General features: G+C 45.3%; 1 protein-coding gene across 1 annotated transcript; it reads right to left on the reverse strand.

Moving 5' to 3' along the window:
* Positions 1-1,717: 1,717 nt before the first annotated feature.
* On the reverse strand, positions 1,718-16,479 carry r3hdml (R3H domain containing-like). Its single transcript, XM_063209488.1, has 9 exons — positions 16,406-16,479; positions 15,837-15,888; positions 7,460-7,568; positions 6,080-6,429; positions 5,257-5,375; positions 3,722-3,824; positions 2,649-2,764; positions 1,836-1,973; positions 1,718-1,748 (listed from the first exon to the last, which is right to left on the reverse strand). The coding sequence occupies exons 1-9, from the start codon at positions 16,477-16,479 to the stop codon at positions 1,718-1,720; spliced, it is 1,092 nt and encodes a 363-aa protein (XP_063065558.1).
* Between the last annotated feature and the right edge of the window lie 3,292 nt (positions 16,480-19,771).

Raw genomic sequence — 19,771 nt, forward strand, 5'->3', positions numbered from 1 at the left:
TGGGATTTCATCATGGTTTGCTGTGTGCTACAATGGCAAATATGGGACTTTCACTTTCACATCACTTTCATTCAGCAAACCAGACATCTGGACATCTGATAAACCCACCCAATAATGCACTAGGATGCATGTTCATCACAATGTTCAGTTTTCCTTGAAAAAAATCAGGAAAAATCTGCGAAAAATGCAAACAAGTCAGTGAAACATGCAAACAAGTGTGTGTTTGTGTGTGTGCATGTGTGCCTGTATGTGCGTGTGTGTGTGTGTGTGTGTGTGTGTGTGTGTGTGCGTGCGTGCGTGCGTGCGTGCGTGCGTGCGTGCGTGCGTGCATGAGTGAGTGAGTGAGTGAGTGAGTTTGTGTGTGTGTGTGTGTGTGTGTGCATGCGTGCGTGCGTGCGTGCGTGCGTGCGTGCGTGCGTGCGTGCGTGCGTGCGTGTGTGTGTGTGTGTGTGTGTGTGTGTGTGTGTGTATGCATGATTTACAGTGCTTGACCATTAATAGTATGCTAACATCCAGCCTAGACCTCAACATGGGGAATTTATTATCATGTGGTTGTGGACAGAGGCAACATACTCTGCATGGCAGGAACAATTTAAAGAGACGCATCATTTTAACAAGATAGTAGCCAGGCAACATATGACAAAACACGGCATACAAATGGAAGCACACTCTCGAAAACATTGGCTTAACTTTTGCATAAAAAAATAAAAGTGCTTCATTCTAACAAGAAAAAGGGTCTTTACAAAATGTGAAGTCAAATAGATCATACAAAAACAGTGCAAACAGTTTACGGGCAAGTTAAGACAGATGTCAAACCCATGACCACACACACACACACACACACACACACACACACACACACACACACACACACACACACACACACACACACACACACACACACACACACACACACACACACACAACACACACACACACACACACACACACGCACGCACGCACGCAAGCACGCACGCACGCACGCACGCACGCACGCACGCACGCACACACACACACACACACACACTTTTTCAAGTCCATTTCTATATAACATTCATCTCAAAGAACAGCCATGCAACCTCCTACGGTAGGTAAAAAACTCTTTCTTCAATACATTATTTAAAAAATAAAAAATGGGAACATATCAAAAGGTGTACTCACAAAAAAAAATCTTACACTTATACACTGAAGGACCTTGATATCACATAATGACAGGGATGTAGCGATACAAGGAGAAAACACTGAACAAGTCAGTTGGCAGACCAATGTTTCCAGGGTATGATAATACGATAAGGCATTTTGGTTGATTTCAGCACCAGGACAAAACAAGGCTGCCAATGGATTAGTCACCCGAATGGTAAAGATACATGTAATACTCACTTCATATACGGCTTATACCATTCTTATGGGGCACATCAAAGTGTCCCATTCTTAAATTTCCTCATATAACCAGAAGTAAGTCATACATTCATATTTGATATACTTAAACAATGAAAACATTGTACGTGGAATGTGTATTTCATAGTATGGTAGGATATGTCCCTATCCTACCATACTATGAAAGTGGCCCATTTCTTGAGATTTTCTAAAACTTGTATAGGCATGTAAGTTGTTTTTTTTTCTTTTCTTGTGGGCAGTAGTGGTGTGTTGCAGCACAGAGTAACACCTCTCCTCAACTCTTGATCTATGAATACATCGGAGAGCTAATAGCATTTCCTCAATTGTACCACGACTTGTACTTTTTGAACCTGGAGTAGGAAGACAAAGAGGAGGAGGATGATGCAGAGGATGAAGAGGAAGAGGACAAGGAAGAGGAGGAGGATGAGCGTGTCCGCGTGGTGGCGCGTGATGATTGGACATGACGTATGGAGCGGGTGGAGCACTGGTTTCTGGAACACGTCCCTCCGTAGCTTGACGGACAGGCGGAGCACGGCTTGCCCCGTTTGTAAGGAGCCTCTCCCACCCAGTTACCTCTGTGGAAGAAATGCAATACAACGATATAAATAGGACTCATATCATGACGATGCAATGTCCTCCATTATATGAATACCACAATCAATGTTTTAAGGCATATTAAGCCCCTTTACCTTTCCTATATATATTATATTTTTACAAATGTTTTTTTTCAACATTCTAGACTAACTTTCATGATGAGGAGGGCCACATTTTTCCATCTCCACAATCAGAGGGCCACATGAATACGGATCTGACAGCAAATCGCAGAGTGCGAGGGGCAGTCAGATGGTCACTGACTGTCCTTACTCCTACAGGAATAGGAGTGTTCTCTATCAGCCAACAGTAGAATTTCAATCAACTTATTCACTAGTGGTGTAAAAAACATATGTTTTATGTACGGGCTGGACTGAGTGAGGAGGAGGGCCACATGTGGGCCCCGGGCCTCCAGTTGCCCATCCCGGTTCTATACTAGAGTAATATAACTGGAACTGGAACAACCGGAAGTGTTGTGAGATTGCACTGTAAAAGAAGTGCTGTATGACACAGACAAAAAAATCAAGTGTTGTTTGTAGTAGCTTGTGTAAAAATGCTTGCTGTTCAAATGGACCACTGGGGCAGTTAAAGACCACATATAAACATGCATTATAAGCATTTTAAAGTCTAATTAATGAAGTAATGAATCCAGAACTTACTTAATGGAGTAGTTGCATACTAATATGACTGCTTGTTGCCAGGTGCTGCCAAACACGTACATGTTGGAGCACTTGTTGATGGCACAGCCCATCCTGCTGGTACTGGCCCACACCATCTGGCAACACAGAACAAATCACACACACAGTCACTTAACACAGAAGGATGCTGGGAAGGTTCTGTGTGTGTGTGTGTGTGTGTGTGTGTGTGTGTGTGTGTGTGTGTGTGTGTGTGTGTGTGTGTGTGTGTGTGTGTGTGTGTGTGTGTGCGTGTGTGTGTGTGTGTGTGTGTGTGTGTGTGTGTGTTTAGGAAAGCCGATAGGGTATGGGGGGTTCGGACAAAGAGGTCCCGGGCCCAGGGAGAGAGAGGGCCCAGCATTGGATCCTCTTTACATTATATGTATTGGGTTTGTTGCCCTTTCAGATATTTTTGTCCTGGGCCCAGCCAAAGCTGTCAGCCCTGTGTGTGTGTGTGTGTGTGTGTGTGTGTGTGTGTGTGTGTGTGTGTGTGTGTGTGTGTGTGTGTGTGTGTGTGTGTGTGTGTGTGTGTGTGTGTGTGCCAGGGCTTTACACTAACTTTTTCGCTTGCCTGCCATGTGGCTAGTGGTTTTCCTGAGTCACTAGCCATCCAGCTATTCTACTAGCCACAAATTTGATATTGTTTTTTTTTCTTCATCATGACACTGTTCATCTAACCTCAGAAGAAGCAAGCAGCTGAGTGCATAGCTTTCTACATGGAAATAAATTAAACAAATAGAAACTGAGTAACGGATCTTTTTCTTGTACTCAAAGAAACAACTGATGCTCAAGGCGTAAAATGCAGAATATATGCTATTCTGATATGTCAAGCTACCCGCCAAATTGGCTAGTGGCACTGTAATTGTTACTAGCCACAGCCAAGTTTTACCAGCATTTGGCTGGTTGAGAGGTGCCAGTGTCAAGCCCTGGTGTGTGTGTGTGTGTGTGTGTGTGTGTGTGTGTGTGTGTGTGTGTGTGTGTGTGTGTGTGCGTGTGTGTGTGTGTGTGTGTGCGCACATGTGTGTGTGTTAAGCTCTCTGTGAGAGCGATTGTCCCACCTGTGTGTAGTGCGAGCACACTGAACCAGTGCAGTAGTTGGGGTAGGAGAAGGCGTTCTTCTCATCATGCCATGAACGCACCAGATCAATGACCGAGCGATACCTGCACGAGCACCATCAAACGTTACCGCTCCATCACCTTATCACCACATTATATTACAGCAGTCCTGTGAGAAATGTTGATTTGAATGCAACTTCAATAATCATACTAATATGAGGTAACTCATACATAACAGTTTGTTATACTTACGAACATTATTCCAAACTACAAGATAGTTATAAACATGCTAGTGCGGTGGAAGAGTCCAGGACTATCTCTGGTTTAAGCCCAACTGGGAAACTCCAACTCCCCTTGTCATTGTGACACAGCACACAAGTGTTCACTGCACACAACGAAATTGCATTTATGCCTCACTCGTGCAAGGGGGCAGCCCTGAGCAGTGTGGCGGGACAGTACCATGCTCAGGGTAGCTCAGTCATGGAGGAGGATGGGGGAGAGCACTGGTTAATTACTCCCCCCCACCAACTTGGCGGGTCGGCAGTCGAACTGGCAACCTTTGTTGTTCTAAGTCTGACGCCCTAACCGCTTATCCATGACTGCCCTACCTACCTTACCTGGTTCATCACTAAACCTGCTGCATACAATATTAACCCTTGTGCATGAGTCACTTAAGCATACCTAGACACCCATGTTGGTTAATATCGAATGGCCTGTTTCCCTTTTGTCACACGTATTTGCCTTCTATCATTTCATCATAACAGATGATGTGTGTATTTGTGGGCTCTACAATGTAAGCTGAGTAAATGTTTGACCCCTTGACTGCCGTTTTTGACAGCTTCTTTGTTACCTTTCATTTAACGTTGTCATACCTGTATAGTTTACCTTGGGGGATGGTACCTCGCTAAGTGTTTTTCTCTTCTTCATGCTTTTGAAATGTTTCCATGAGAGAGGAGGGAATATGTCTGCTGATCGGTTTCGTCTATAACCATCTATAAATCTAGGGCAGTCATGGATAAGTGGTTAGGGCATCAGACTTGTTTTTGGGGTGCCACACATGGTGACAGCAATTACCCTAATTTCCCTCTGGGATCAATAAACATAAGTCGAAGACTTGTAGCCCAAAGGTTGCTGGTTCGACTCCCGACCCGCCAGGTTAGTGTGGGGAGTAATTAACCAGTGCTCTCCCCCATCTTCCTCCATGACTGAGGTACCCTGAGCATGGTACCGTCCTGCTGCACTGCTCCCTTGGGGGGGGGGGGGGGGCATTGGGGGCTTCTCCCTTGCACGGGTGAAGTAAATGCAAGTTCTTTGTGTCTAGTGTACACTTGTGTGCTGTGGAATGCTGTATCACAATGACAGTGGGAGTTGAAGTTACCCAGTTGGGCTTTCACTTTTCTTTGACTTTCAAATGGCAAGGCCAGAAAAGGATAGCCTGGTTCTCACGCTCTCTCTCTTCCTCGTGCATTTTCGCTCAACTTCGTGAGCTCGAAACATCCATCTGCGTGAGAAGCAGGTTAGGAAAAGGAAGCCTCACCCGCCAGAGTTGATGGAGAGGTTCTGGCCGGTGTGCTTCATGAGGTGTGGGGGGCCATGGTCCCAGATGCACAGGGAGGCCCACGACTCAGCCGACCGGGCTAAACTCTCATCCCAAACCTGAGAAGACACACGCGCGCACGCACGCACGCCCACGCGCACACACACACACACACACACACACACACTAACACACACACACTAACACACACACACACACACTAACACACACACACACACACACACACACACACACACACACACACACACACACACACACACACACACACACACACACACACACACACACACACACACACACACACACACACACACACAGCATACTTTTCAATTTCTATCCTAAAGGGGACCTCCCATTGACCATCCCTAAACAATGTTATTTGTATTAGTTATATAAAAAAACCCAACACAAATCGATTAATGGGGACCATAATTTGTTCCCCACATGTGTAGCAATAACAGGACACACGCACGCAGACAAGCACACACAGAGATGACTAATACAATATACTGTAGGGCCTATTATACTCTTCAATTTGAATTTAGTCATATAATAATGCAGTAATACACAAAGCACAAACATTATGCAGCATATTTTATTGTGAACTTACCACACACAAGCACCCATACACACACACACACACACACACACACACACACACACACACACACACACACACACACACACACACACACACACACACACACACACACACACACACACACACACACACACACACACACACACACACACACACACACACACACACACACACACACACACACACACCCTGGTCTCTCACCATGTACTCCATGTTGGCGGCTGTTGGGGAGACTTGTGAGCGCACGCGGTTGTGGTACTCCAGCAGGGCTGCCATGTCTCTGGCCGAGATGGCCCGTCGGCGCCTCACGCGGGGCACAGAGACGCCCACCGCTACACCCATCACATTAGCAGACCGCAACTCCTCCTCACCGTCGAGACTTATGCTGGGTGAAGGACCACGACTGCTACTACTCGGCACTAGGGTGCTGTTGGTTGGTAGCGCGGCGGCTGTTGAGACTGCAGTTGCCCACCAGATGGCAGCAAAGAGGAGGTGTGATGCGAGAGGGGCGGGCATGACTTGCATCCGTCTAGGGAAGAGGAAAGCAGCAGCTGCAGCAAGGCACACACTCCTCACAGAAGTGCAGAGAAGGCGGGGGAGGGGGAGGGACTGAGCTGGCGGAGAGGAGGAGGAGGAGGAGGAGGAGGAGGAGGAGGAGGAGGAGGAGGAGATGGAGACCAGGGGTCAGAGAGGATAGAGGTGGGAAAAGAAGGAATTCCCTCTCTTTTTCACTCTCTCTCTCTGTAAATGTGTGAGTGTGTGCGTCTGTGTTAGACAAGCAGGGTACAAGAAAGGAAGAGGGTGGGAGGGAAGGGGAGAGGGAGAGAGAGAGAGAGAGAGAGAGAGAGAGAGAGAGAGAGAGAGAGAGAGAGAGAGAGAGAGAGAGAGAGAGAGAGAGAGAGAGAGAGAGAGAGAGTCAGTGAATCACTGTAATTAAAATAAAAAATAAAAAAGCCAGAAGAGCCAAAATAAATAGTTCCATACTCTATCTTTATTCCTGTGGATGTATCACATTTAAAACACTCAATGATGGATATTGATACATTGATGCATATTCCCTTGCTCCTCAATCAAACACATGTACAGTCGGTTACCAATCACATTTGTTTCATATGAGTATCAAAGATACACAAATCACTTTTCCATACACCCACAGTAGGCCTTATTTCACAGAATACTTTATTTATTACATTCAATCATCAAACATTTAACCAATGATTCCTGATATATAATCAATAAAAGAAGCATGAGAAAATGTGCAAAATAACAAGATGGAACAATTCAAACCATTTCAGCTTCCACATGCTACAACATCTGCTTCAAATCAACTGCAATTTGCAAACTTAGATATTTTCAATGACCAGGCACTTGCATACAAATTAGAACTGGTGCAGAATTAACCCCCAATGATCTCATAACTATATTTTGCCCTAGATGATTTGATGCACAACGTGAACAATATTTTGTAAAAAAAACAAAAACTTTTGAACTACAGTTGATATGGGCATGCCAAGAAGTGAATGAATGGGGAAAGCAAGAGAGCAAGAGAGTACCGTACAGTAGAGTGGTGGCGGTACATACCTTCATCAGCAGTGTGAGTTTTACCCTGGCGGTCGGTGCGGCGCGTTGCGGTGCGGCAGCAGAGGATCCTCACTGAAACACTGACCTCTGCAAACAAGCCCTCTGACATCTGTGGAAGACGCCTTTAACAGGACCAGGTCGCACCGCCACGCTGACGTACAGACACCTCTCTCTCTCTCTCTCTCTCTCTCTCTCTCTCTCTCTCTCTCTCTCTCTCTCTCTCTCTCTCTCTCTCTCCTCTCTCTCTCTCTCTCTCTCTCTCTCTCTCTCTGTGTGTGTGTGTGTGTGTGTGTGTGTGTGTGTGTGTGTGTGTGTTCTCTCTCATCCAAACAATAGTATCCTTCTCTCTCACTTCTCCTCCTCCTTTCTTTTGGACCAGAAGCACTATCTTCTCTCTCTCTCTCTCTCTCTCTCTCTCTCTCCGTCTCTCTCTCTCTCTCTCCGTCTGTCTCTCTCTCTCTCTCTCTCTCTCTCTCTCTCTCTCTCTCTCTCTCTCTCTTTCTCTCTCTCTCTCTCTCTAACTCTCTCACACTCACCATCACTTGTCCAATCACTGCTGACTTTATCTCTCTGCCTCTCCTCTCCTTCTCCCCTCCCCACAGTGAAGATGTTTCTCGGTTCACTGGATGATTTATGTGACCTGTCCTCCCTCTGTTCATCTTGTTTCCTGTTTCTTTCTTGAATTTGTTTTACTTCGAAAGACACATGTAACCAAAGTCAAATTACAGGTACAGACACAACTGGCTTGCCACAAAAGTGGTTTAACGTCTCAACTGCACATCTGCAACTAGAGGAGATCAATCAATGTTGTTGTTCAGGAGGAGGGATGAGGAAATGAGTGAAGTCATCACATTAAAGTGTTAATAAATTAGTCTTGAATGCTGAAAATAACTGACCATAGCCTTTTTTTGATAAACGGTTGCTATGGCTGTTGTTCAGTTGTTAAACACATGCACACACAAAGAGAGAGAGAGAGAGAGAGAGAGAGAGAGAGAGAGAGAGAGAGAGAGAGAGAGAGAGAGAGAGAGAGAGAGAGAGAGAGAGAGAGAGAGAGAGAATTAAAAACGTGGGGGGTTGACATAGGAGAAAAAGCAGATCAGCGAGTGTATTCAACCAGGGCCAAACCATGAAGTCACCCCCGATCTGGCATTCAGCCCCAGCTGTTACAAATTCCTGGAAGACACTCTCTGCAGTGACGCCATGTGTAGGCCTAACATCCCGAGCCCTCATCGTGCCAAGGCCGGGGCCAAGGTAAACTGTGTCGCCCAGCATGGGGGCAACCCGCAGGGTAGGTGTAGGAACATTTGGTAGCCAACAAAGAGCCTATGGGCACATAATGTGCATAATAAGGACAGAACATTTTGTAAATTCAAGGTGAGTGATGGACTAGCTGGTAACAGACACATTTTACTACCATCCTTGGAAATTAAAAGTTAGAATTAAAAAGTTATGTTGTGCAATTTCATGTGAAGTATGACATGAACCCCCCCTTAAAATGTAAATATCTTATGCAACTTTTTGTAGAGCAACTGTAAAATTTTGAACAGAAACGTGATCTTTTCCAGGGGCTAGTAGTGGCCCTTACAATGAAGAAAAATAATGATGTGGTAAAACAATGATGTGTTACTGTAAGACACGGCACCTGTATGTTGCCATCAAAATGGCAATGACCAGTATATCAGCCTACTAAAGACTGTGTAATGTTGTAGTATTGCAGTACTAAGGGAGTAACTTCTTTTTCAAAATGCTTTCTACTGGCAGAGCGGTGTGGGGCTACAAAAAAGACGGTCAATTGAATCCCATGATGTGTGGTGTTTGCCTGAAGTGCAATGTAAGCGTTTCAACAAATTACATGTTGTCTAAGATACTGTTACTGTTGGTAATCTCAATTAGTGTCATAGTTGTTTTCAGATGCAATGTATGATTACAGATGCTGAAGAGACAAGGGACTGGGTGGACTCAAGAAATTAAATATGCAGCATCCTTGGAACGAGTAAACTTGAGGATTTCATACTGTATGCAAACACTCCAGGGGGGGAATGAGGATGAGGGCCAGCCATAACACACACGGACATACACACACACACACACACACACACACACACACACACACACACACACACACACACACACACACACACACACACACACACACACACACACACACACACACACACACAGACACACACACGCGCGTGAGCGCGCGCAAGCACGCATGCGTGAACGCTCGCACACACAAGTTAAAAGGTACATTTGCAAAGTACGTTGGAGAAATATGCCATACATCTGGAGACAATCCACATTGAGTCATCTTTGCAATGATTCATACACCCTCCAGTGCAAAAATGATCTATTTACAGCAATGACAATACTAACAAACAGTTTTGTTTGGGCCCACACGCCTTGAAAGTCTTAGCTTTTCAACGTTTTATAGTTCTCAGGGCAGAAGAGAGCAACACTGACACTTTACAACTGCACAACAAAAATAAAGTGGTGAAACTGTAAAAAAAAAAATGTTATAATCGCCATAGCTACTGAAAACTTACAGACAAAGCATACAATCAATCCGCTGCACTGCAGTATTGAGTTTATGCTTGGCCAGGACTTGGTGAGGAGAGCTGCCGAGTGGAGGTGGCTGTGCTTACTTTAACACCAGTCAAGCTTCACATCAACACTCAGCAGCGGCAGCACAATCCCATGCATCCCAGCATAACCCAACAGTCAGTCAGCGGTGTGTTTCTCCACAGTGCCGTTGCTAACTAGTGCCTCTTTTCCACTGCTGGTTTTCTGGTAGGCCTGCAGCCAGACGAAGTGCGACTCGGCCGCCACATTTTGCGTTTCGAATTGGCATGACACAGCTCAATCTTAAAGCAAAAAGTGGCATCCAAGTCGCGCTGTGTTGAGCTGTAGGCCTACCAGAAAACTGGCAGTGGAAAAGAGACATAAGTTAGCAACTTCATTGATTGCAATGCAATTTCCCATAGGCAACCTACTAAGTTGCTAACTGTTTAGCCACGTTTTTCGAGAAACGTGGTCCAGAACCTCCCCATGTGAAAAGGCCTGACCACAGCAGAAATGAATAGAACAGAGCCATCTCATATGAAAATGCCTAACCACAGAAAAAAACGTATAGACCCAGCCCATATGGAGATTTAGCCTATAACCCCAAACCACAACTCAACAGAACAACACCATATAACAAAAAGAAACATGAAACTTGCAAAGCAATGAAATGGCTTAGTAAGTCCTATATGAGGTAAACATAAGACATTGGTCTTTTTTGAAGTAGGTCGATATATGACTGAACACACATATCCATAAAGACATATGTGTAATTATATGTCGCAATATAAGTATTTTACTGCAGGCGGAATGTTACCTACATGTGACTTACTCATATGAAGATGAGAAACAGACCACTCGGTATGTACCATATGCCATTGTTCATATAGTCCTTACATTAAGTAAGTTTCATACACACATGGGACGGTACTGAGTCACTCTTGTCGAATTCGACCTCCAGTGAGTGGGGATGCCCTGGCGAGAGGAGAGGAGGCACCTTTAGTGATTGAATGTCCTCAACACAGATGGGGAAAATTGAGCTGCACTGCCCCATAAGTATTTTACTAAGAGATGGGAGGGCTATCATTCATGTCGGTATGGTATTGTTGGCCGAGGTAACACATACAGTGTAAACCGGAGAGTGCGCACTTGTGGTGGAGGCCATGCAAGTGTGTCTAACCACTTGGCTTTTGTGGACCTTGCGCGTTTGCTATTTTTTTGTGGTCCAGCAGCCGAATTTGGGATCCAGCTGTGCCCAGAGGGTACATGTGCCAACTAGCTCTGGTGGGAGGAGCACAGCCTTTGTCTCCCCGATTCAGGGCTGGTAATGTGACATACAGGGCATTTACCGGTGGGCTGACAGAGTCCAGCGCTGATGCTGTGGGTGTGAGGGTGTGAGGGTTTGGTTTTTGGGCCCGGGCTGTTTTTCGACCCCAGACAGACCAGCTCTGCCGAGATTGGAAGTCTGTCCACTAAACAAATACAACCCCACCCCCAACGACCCTCACCCCGACATCCAACGCCAAATACCCCTGGAAATTCTGGGGAAACCTCTATGCAATTGTAGCAAAGTCTTTCAGAGATAAGTGAATGAGCTTAAGATTTCTACTTTGTCCTTTCCCTCTTAATCATATCGTATGCTACATAGAAAGCAAACCCATCTGAGTCTTTAAAGGTACACTGTGTAAGATTTTTAGTTGTTTATTTCCAGAATGCATGCGACACATTCACTAATGTTACCTTTTTCATGAATACTTACCACCACCATCAAATTCTAAGTAGCCTATCCATTATGACTGGAAAAATTGCACTTTTCATACACGAAAAGGGGGATCTTCTTCGTTGTCCGCCATTTAGAATTTCCAGAAATGCCATTTTTAGCTGCAAAAATGCCATACTAAAAAATATTACTTTGTAAACTTCCATGTAAATATCAAATTTGGCAATAGGTAGCCCAGTTTCAATGAGCAGCATAGTTGCAGTACCTTGTTTGGCCAATTCCTGCACAGTGTACCTCTAAGCACATGAAAAAGAAATCAATGACTGCGGGAAACAATGACGGCCAAAGTTCAGACAACAGAGAAAAAAGTGCATTGTGGGATGTGTTTTTCCTGTGCTTGATTGAACGCTTGATTGAACCAGTCACAGCTTACATGCTAATAGTAGTGAGTAATAACGGACCTAAAGGAATGCAACCCTGAGACTAGTGGTCCAGTCCAGATTTCGAGGAGTGGACACTGCAACACCTCAGGGCCACCTGGGCTTTCTATGTTTTGTATGTTTCTTGTGTTCTCTATGTTACAGTATGTTGTATGGGTATGTGATTGAGTACTATATGTTTTGCAGTGATTGTTGAAGCACAAGACAAATTTCCCCCTGCAGGACAGTAAAGTATACTCTAACTCTAATTCAATCTAACTCTAAGCAGCACAAACAAAAGTCAGGCCCCCACCCACCCAGACAGGAGAGGAAATGCAGAGGATATGTATCCAATCCCCACTGGAGCTCCATCAGCTGCTCCCTCGGGACCCCTTTGCACCCCTTTGGCAGCCTCCCACTGGAGGACAGGCCAGCCATGGGGGTGGTGTACGTGCGTGCGTGCGTGCGTGCGTGCGTGTGTGTGTGTGTGTGTGTGTGTGTGTGTGTGTGTGTGTGTGTGTGTGTACTGTGTACGTGCGTGCATGTGTGTGTGTGTGTCTCCGTGCGTGCATGCATGTGTGTGCAGGGAAGCCGATGGAGAGAAAGAGAGAGACTCTAAGAAAAAATCCAGCCAAAAATCTTTGATATCCAGCCAGGCTGGTGGACACTGCAGTTCTCACACACTAGGCCAGCGGAAACCGGTGGTGACCATGCTATCCACATTATCATTACGGATGCTATACACATCATCTCTTCATGCATCCTCCTCCAGACAGGCAGGCAGGCAGACAGCAGTTGTGTGAAGGTGGTCCAGGTCTTGTTGGAGACCAGAAGAGCATGTGCTCTCATGGTGGGCATCTGGGATCATGACAGGAACAGATGTCAAGAGATACAGTTAACTTAACTGAACAGCGCATGCCAGCATTCTGACTGATAAAAGGAAAAAGCTAGATGTAGTGGAAGAAAAAAAAGGTTCACAAATGTTTTTTTGAAGTAATATCACCATAAGATGTTTATCCCTACAATGAAGATAAGTAGACAGCCAGACAGCCAGAAACGCAAACACACATTCACCACCGCCTCGAACACACACACACACACACACACACACACACACACACACACACACACACACACACACACACACACACACACACACACACACACACACACACACACACACACACACACACAGTCACACAGTCACACACACACACACTAGAACACACCAGCACTTCGCCAGACATATAGCAGCATAGATTTGGTTTGTCCCACTTTGTCTTGGCTGAGCAGTGTCATTCTTGCCAGACTTTAATTTACTGCCAGCTACCGAGATGGGAGTCGTCACCGAAGAGACCACAAAAGCAAGTAGGTCACACACTGACCTCATCTGGGCCAAAGGCTAAAGGTGAACACACAAACCTACGTAGTGAGCTAGGAAATGTTCTGCCCAAGTGATTTGCAGCTAGTCTAGGGCAGGAAGCACTAAGGATGATATACTGTCTCACTGTAGGATGTGAGATTGATATTATAGTCACTAGGTCACTTCCAGCTTCTTGTATTTGTATCCATGGGTGCCGCTACGGGGGGAAAGGTGTTACAAATTCCAAGGGCCATAGGGCACTGACAGGGGCCCTTAAGGGGGCCCAAAATTCAAATTTTTCATGGGGCCCAACATTTCTGGATGCGTACCTGTTTGTATCTACACACACTCTTGGGCCTGGACTGGTGATATGGCATACAGGTCATTTCCTGGTGAGCCAATGGTCCAAAGGGGCAATGCTGTTGGTTTTTTTGCATTTTCTTAAGGGCTGACCCATAATTTAGAGGGGGGCGCTCAAAAATCTTGTTTTTTGTTAAAGGGACACTGGTGGTGGTAAGTATTCATGAAAAAGGTAGCATTTGTGGATGGCTAGCATGGACTCACAACTACAAATCTCACACAGTGTCCCTTTAAGCCATATCAGTTTCCAGCTCCAGTGACTGGATGTCAGTTAGCTATGATGGGACTTGCTCAGTCATGAGCAAAGACACTAAACTAGATCAATAGGGGCTATATGGATTGCTGGCAGAAAAAAATTACAATGTTCAAGTAAAAGGTGTAATTATTATACCATAGGTACCATGTAAGCTCAAGTTGTGGACTGTTGTGGTCAGTTGACCAAAATGGAAATGGTGAATCAGAGCACACTTCATACCTATGAGGTACATTGAAGTGAGCCATTTTGCCACGTTCCACAGTCTTTGGTCTTCCTACGTGCCTATGACATAATATCAGTCAACATAGCCTCAGCAGTGATTGTCAGTTTAATGGCCGGTACTCTAGAGGTCATAGTGGTAAAATGAATGAACACTTTTGAAGTCAAGGGCTTATATTTAGCAACAAGCACACTCATGTCAGAACTGCCACATAGTTATGAGTTTGGTCATATAAAGGACATGATACCGCAGTAAAACCTAGTAAGGTTATTACACTTTATTATATGGTGTGACGTCATCAGTCGAATGCTCCATTCATTTCAACGAGGCTCCCCAACGTTCGCACGTCTGTTATTTTTCGATAACGGACGGGTTGGTCTATAACAGACCGCTGTCAATGGCAACAAGACTTTTCACTGCTAAAGCGACTTTTCAATAAGACTAATCAGCTGCTGTGATAGACAACACGTGTTGTCCTGGCTACCTAGCTGTTGCCTAGCTGTGTTCCACAACGGCACTGTTTTGTTTTTGCGCAGCAACAATCTTTTGACATTAAAAACTATAATAGACTTAACATTAAATAGGCCTAAAGAAATGTCCCCGCCATGTGTGAATCATTTGAGTATATCCATATAATAAGCGGGTTAACTTTCGGCGAGTCGGTCGCTTTGTGGAATAGCGACCTTCTCGCCGAACGTTAACCCTTACTTATTATATGGTGTGACGTCATCGGTCGAATGCTCCATTCATTTCAACGGGGCTCCCCAACGTTCGCACGTCTGTTATTTTTCGATAACGGACGGGTTGGTCTATAACAGACCGCTGTCAATGGCAACAAGACTTTTCACTGCTAAAGCGACTTTTCAGCAAGACTCTAATCAGCTGCTGTGATAGACAACACCTGTTGTCCTGGCTACCTAGCTGTTGCCTAGCGGTGTTCCACAACGGCTCTGTTTTGTTTTGCGCAGCAACAATCTTTTGACATTAAAAACTATAATAGACTTAACATTAAATAGGCCTAAAGAAATGTCCCCGCCATGTGAGAATCATTTAAGTATATCCATATAATAAGCGGGTTAACTTTCGGCGAGTCGGTCGCTTTGTGGAATAGCAGCACTTCAGAGAGAACAAGACCCCTCCGCTCCGCGTCGGGGTCTAAAGATTCTCTCTGTCGTGCTGCTATTCCACGGTAGCGACCTTCTCGCCGAACGTTAACCCTTACTTATTTATATAGCACATTTACAAACAAAGCACTCTGACTGGCTGAACCATTTCCCAAATTGAATCCATTCACTTATGGGTCATAATCTTCACAGAGTGGAGCATAATGTGAAACGCTCACTCATTTGACATCCCAAAACCATCGCATTCATTGGTATTACATCTTTTTAAATGAGAGGTAAAACCTCCCAACATTATCCAGCTGATTAAGAGACTCTGAAGGTGTTGCATGTGTTTCGGCATTGTTGGGGCTTACAGTCATGGCAGAGAGGCGGTGGAAGATGTGAGACACAGAGAGAGGGAATAAACTGGAAACAAGAGAGATGAGATTCAGAGTTGGAGATTATGAGAGTATGAAATAAACAAGTGTCTGGGCGCCGTGCCCAGAGAAGGAGAGAGGTCAAGCTAACTATGCTATGCTAACTATGCTATGCTAACTATGTCTGAGGGACAGGCCTGAACTGGTGACCTGGCATACAAGACTTTTTCCCGGTGGGCCGACAGTCCTCAGGGTCAGATTCTGTTTTTTTTCCCTCGCAGATTGGCCCACCATTTCGATGGGGCAGCCCACTGAACCATCTTTAATACAAACTGATTGACTAGCCAATCATGACATTGTAGAAAAACAGCAGGGTCCGTGTGAGGGGCTGGTCCACACCAAAAGTGGCCGGAACTGTGTTTTAGCAGTGCAGGGGTGCATTTCTAGGAAGCGTAGTTGCTAACTATGTTAGCTACTTTGTTGGTTGCAATGCAATTTCCCATTGGCAACTACCAAAGTTGCTAACTGCTAACAACTACATTTTCAGCCCTGCTGAGGGACGGTACTCAGCAAAACCTCCAACTCCTGCTGCTCCCTTGGCCATGCACCGCTTCTGCTGCTGAGCTCTACTGTCGTCCATGATGGCAAAGGTTTAGATTTGCTTTGGCGGCGGGAAAAACAAATTTGCCTTGAGGGGTGGCTTCCCGCTAAGCACTGTCCAGTCCTGTGCCACTCGTTTACGGGAACCCCATGAAGTGCTGAGTGGCTGTCTTCTGGAATTTACAGTGCTTTCTTTCTCTTTCCCTCAGTCTTTCACACTGTCTGTGTCTCTCTCTCTCTCTGTCTCTGACTATGTCTCTCTCTCACTCTCTCTCTTTCTCTCTCTGTCTCTCTCTCTCCTATACACACATACACACACATACGGCACACACTAAACAGGGTGTTTGAAAAGTGCACAGGCTGGAAGCATACATGATGTGCAGAACACCATGTTCCACACGAATGTTATGCTGTACAACTGACTACAACCGACTACTGCCTTACTCTTTTATTATTTTTTACACTTAAATACTTCAGTGACAGATGTGAAGTTAATGCTCTCTGAGGAATGGGGTGATTACAGTAACAGTAAATAAATCTCAGTTTGGTGGTTTTGTTAAAAATAGATGTATATTATGTGTCATTATATCATTAGCAGAAGAAATTCCCAAGCTAGCCAACAATGGCAGTCCACATGTTCATCCGTTCTACTATTTATGACTTCTACGTTGAGTGCTTACGCTTTCCAGTGTCTGATGATCAGTGTTGTGAAGAACAAAGATTGTGGCTGTAGTCTTCCTATCTTATTCTGGTGGCAAGAACATTCTACTTTAATTCACAAAAGTTTATTTTTTCTGAATTTGTTCCACTGTCATTGAGTGTTCATTTGCCGCCCCCTTGACCTCATCATAAGCCTGCAACGTCCCAATCAGTATTAAAAAAAAATAGATTACTGTACCCCATTTGCAACTGAGCGCCACCCCTCACAGCTGTCTCCCTCTCAACACCCGGGGTGCTGTAGCCCCCGTTGAGAAACACTACTGTAAATGCAGGTCAACCTCTATTCATGCACAATCTTTAATCAGGGATATAGCTTCTCCTTTTATATTTTCTCTATGGCATGATAGCCTCACAACATGTATTGGTATTGTGGTGTCACCTCTGTTTCCTGGAAGGTTTTCAAGAATGGAAGGGAAATGTTGCATACTGGACCCTTAAAGAGGACAGCAGAGGGATGGAGGTACAGAGGGGGATGGAGAGAGGTGGAGAGACGGAGGACAGGAGAGATGGAGAGAGATGGAGGGAAGGAGGACAGGAGGGGTGGAGAGAGATGGAGATTGAGTGATGGAGGGAGATGAGGTGATGGACAGAAGGAAAACAGAAGGAATGAAAAGAGGGAGACAGATGGAAGACAGGAAGGATGGAGAGATGGAGGAGAGGAAGGATGGACAGAAGGACGGAGGAGAGGAGGGCCCTTGTTTGGCCACTGGTGTGGATGGAAAGAGCTGGCGGCCGTGCCGATGGATGGACTCTGGGCCCCGGAGACAGATGAAGTGGGTCAGGCTCCAGAGGATGTGCTCCAGACAGCACTGCCAGAAGCAAACCCACCTCACATGAAATCACTGTCTGGGTCTCTCCCCCCGTGCCAACACACACACACACACACGCACACACACACACACGCACACGCACACGCACAGGCACGCACGCGCACACTCAAACACACACGCACACGCACACACACACAATACACATACGAACACACACACTACACAAATACACACACTCACACACACACACATTACACATACACATACGCATACGCACACACACACTCACACGCACACACACATTACTCATACACATACGCACACACACACACACTACACATACACACACATTACACATATACACATACACAAACACACACAACACTCACACATGCAGTAGACACACCATTACGCACACTCAAGCCATTACGCATGTGCACACACACACACACACACACACACACACACACACACACACACACACACCTCAAGCCATTACGCATGCACACACACACACACACACACACACACACACACACACACACACACACACACACACACACACACAAAAACACATGCAGCAGACAGACACCATTACGCACACTCAAGCACATTACACGTGCGCGCACACACACACACACACACACACACACACACACACACGCACGCACGCACACACACACACACACACAGACTGCACCACCTGGCAGCACTGGAGCACTGTCCTACTAAACACTTTTCAATTTGACCTGCTGAGAGCGAGTGCCTAGTATAAAACAATGTCTGTCTAGAGCAGCATTTGATTTCCTTCTTCAGTCTCGGCTGGTGGACATTTGACAATGAACATTTAATACTGGCCTTTGGGGAGAGCCTCGCAAGAAAAGCATACCAAAAGTTGCATAGTTTTGCTCTAGTGGCAATGATCAGTGTTGCCAGATTGGGCGGATGGCCGTCTGCGGGTAAAAACGGGAAAATTTGACCATTTGGCATTTTTTTCTGCAGTTGTGTGTCCATAGAAATCAATGCGATTTGTTGAAATTGGGCAGAATTTAGCGCATTTTGGCGGTTTTTGAGAACCTTTTGGGCTGGATTTGATCAGACACATCTGGCAACACTGGCAATGGCCACTGAGGTGAACGGGGCCACTTGGCTCTGTGCTGTGGATTACACTCCAACAAAAACTCCAACTCCCTTTGTCATTGTGACACAGCACTCCACAGCACACAACGGAACACTGCAAACTACACACAACAAAATTTCATTTATGCCTCATCCGTGCAAGGGGGCAGCCGGCCCAAGGGAGCAGTACATCGGGACAGTACCATGCAGTACTGATGAATTTTNTTCATTTACATTACTCTGAGCTGATGCTTTGATCCAAGATGACTTACAGTTACTTAGATGCAGGGTAATGGTTTTACATTCTGGAGCAAAATGACATACAATACCTTGCTCAAAGTGATACTGCCCCATTTTTGAAAATAAGCTTATTTTACACGTCCCCTTGAGTTGAATAATAGGGATTTACCGTTCTCCTATACTTTGAACCGTTCTCTGGGTATGGCAGTGCAAATTTTACCATCAAGCTAGCAGTTAACATTGAGTCCTATGAGACCAGTTAGCCGCCAGCTGGTCTCATAGGACTCATTGTTAACTGCTAGCTTGGAGGTACAATTTGCACTGCCATAACCAGGGAATGGTTGAAAGTACAGGAGAACGGTAAAAACCCTATTATTTAACTCAAGGGGACGTGTAAAATAAGCTTTTTTCCAAAAATGGGACGGTATCACTTTAAAGGTACTTAATCCATGAGTGATATGAGATTCAAACCTGCAACCTTGA

Source organism: Engraulis encrasicolus, chromosome 10 (genome assembly GCF_034702125.1).
Source record: "Engraulis encrasicolus isolate BLACKSEA-1 chromosome 10, IST_EnEncr_1.0, whole genome shotgun sequence".
Taxonomy (NCBI): Eukaryota; Metazoa; Chordata; class Actinopteri; order Clupeiformes; family Engraulidae; genus Engraulis; species Engraulis encrasicolus.